The following is a 2249-nucleotide window of genomic DNA, read 5'->3' on the forward strand; positions in this document are numbered from 1 at the left end:
TTTTTAATTATTTCTAAAAAATACTTATTTTAAAAAATAATTATAATAAATAATCATAAATCCTTTTTAAATAAATATATTTATTTTAAAAAAATATTTTTTCCATAAATAATTTCAAACTGTTCCTAAAATTAGGTAAAAAAATTTCCTTCAAATGACTAATGCTTCTGATAAATTTTGGCCTAATTTATTATTTTAAAATTCTAAAAACTGATTCCAAATAAAAACTGTATAAATTTAGAAAATAAAAATCAGAATATTCAAATAAATTCTCAAAATTTTCAAACCATGCTTCAACGGAAGAACAGAAGAACCCTTTTCGAGTGAGTTAGCTTTGTCCGATCACACGGCCATGGCTGATGACACTCACTCTCTCCACACAACTGAACTCAGAAGCTGAGCGTTAATGGCGGAAATCTCTGCAATAATTTCAGCAAGCGCAGCCTCATCTTCCAGGATGGATGAATGAGAAACCCCCGGAACCCTAATCACCTTCAGCCCCTCAGAATCCTTCCCTTCCCCCCACAACAATTCCAGCCCCAACAAGCTCACTAGATTCACCGTTCCATCTCCGTCCCCATACACCACCTCCGGCCGATCGTCGAACCCTCCAGTCCCGTAGAACAGAGTCTCCGGCGTCTTCACCCCACTCCCGATCACGCAGGTCACAGGCACGCCCGGCTCCCCCAATCGCTCCACCAAAGGCAAAATCCGAGATTCGTAGCGACGAATCCCTTCCGGGAATCCAATTTCTTCGAGAAATTTCCCAATTTCGTGCGCGGAATAGCTGGAATTCGGGGTAATCAGGAGCGATTTCCCGGGTCCAAAGAGGGCCGGAGAAGGCAAGAGCCAGAGATTGCTCTCGGAGCTCCTCTGTTCTTCTCTGACCAGCAACGGATTCACCAGGGGAACGCCGAGGGAGTTGCCAGAAGCGAAGGTGAGCATTTCGGTGACGGTGCCGCCCCACGGGGCCGAGAGCGCGACGAAGTGTTTGACGAATTTCCGGCGCCAGGAAGGGGGGTTTCGGTTGAGGAGGTGGAGGGCGAAAAGGCCTCCCAAGCTGTGGGAGAGGAGGATCACTGGTTTTCCGCCATTGGAGGAGCTTGCTTCCTCGATTAGATCTTTCAAGTCTTGCAGGAACTTGGAACCGACGCGGGATGGGTGACCATCGGCGGCCAAACCATACCGGAAATCGTACGGAGCTCCGAAGAGAGTTTCGCCGTCGACGTAGCCGATTTCCTCTAGGGATTTCACCAGGGTTGTCATGTACGAAGTAATTTGCCTGTAAATTAAACCAGAGAAATGCATTCTTCAGTTTAAAAAATACGATTATTATTATTATTTTTTCCACAAAATTGATTACTATTTGTGATTTCTTATATTTCATGTCTTGATCATATACAAAGAAAATTCTATTGAATTTTTAAAAATTTACAAGCTTATTGTTTCTATATGTACAGAAATAAAATTAAACAAGTATCAAAATTGAATCATCTTCCTATAAGTTTCTTACTCAAATAATTTAACTCTAGAGTATTTTATAACATAAAATGCAAAATATTTTAAGGAAAAGAGACCCAAAAAAAAAAAGTGCTGCTAGATTATGTCTACATAAAATAAAAAAAAAATACAATAATTATAAAAAATTATATATGCATGAACACACACAAATCTAGAGAGGGCTATTGCAGAATGTAAAACTTAAACTTAAAAAATAATAAAAAGGTAAAAGCATTTTCAACACGTTGAAACGAGAATTATTTTAGATTAATGTTCATGAAATTGACGTGGTGATCTGGGCCGACCCAAAATGTGAGGAATCCCATGCCTGCTCAAATCAGACTGGGCCTGTGACATGGGCCTAACAAAGAAAACTACATTGTGAGCTATTGTCCCACTTAAATGACCTAAAGCCCATTTTAAATGACTTTCAGGCCTGACTTTCCACCACGCCCATAATGAATGCTCACTTGGGCCTAGCGTAAGTCATTCAGGAAGCCCACATGGCTCCCCAATTTTATTATCTACGATCTTTTGGGCCTGGGCTCATTAATGCTGGTTGGGCTATTGCAAAGGATCAAACGGGTAAGCCCAATTAGCTCTCGTAGAATGGGCTCAGAGAGAGAGAGAGAGAGAGCATACTGGAGATTAGGATCCAGGTAGAGAAGAGCTCGAGTGGACCCGAAGTCAGGAACCCGGGTCTCCACCCCGGGGGCATTTCGGTAATCGTCGGCATCGGGGTCGTAGTG

The 2249-nt window shown here is 41.8% G+C and overlaps 1 protein-coding gene across 1 annotated transcript in view; it reads right to left on the reverse strand.

The window, feature by feature from the left end:
* Positions 1–211: 211 nt before the first annotated feature.
* LOC131161966 (lecithin-cholesterol acyltransferase-like 1) overlaps positions 212–2249 on the reverse strand; it is a 2761-nt gene continuing 723 nt past the window's right edge. The window contains exon 2 of the mRNA XM_058118045.1: positions 212–1282. Within this exon, the coding sequence (XP_057974028.1) occupies positions 367–1282 (916 nt within the window). The 3' untranslated portion in view covers positions 212–366. The remainder of the gene's footprint in view (positions 1283–2249) is intronic.

Source organism: Malania oleifera, chromosome 8 (genome assembly GCF_029873635.1).
Source record: "Malania oleifera isolate guangnan ecotype guangnan chromosome 8, ASM2987363v1, whole genome shotgun sequence".
In the NCBI taxonomy this organism is placed as follows: Eukaryota; Viridiplantae; Streptophyta; class Magnoliopsida; order Santalales; family Ximeniaceae; genus Malania; species Malania oleifera.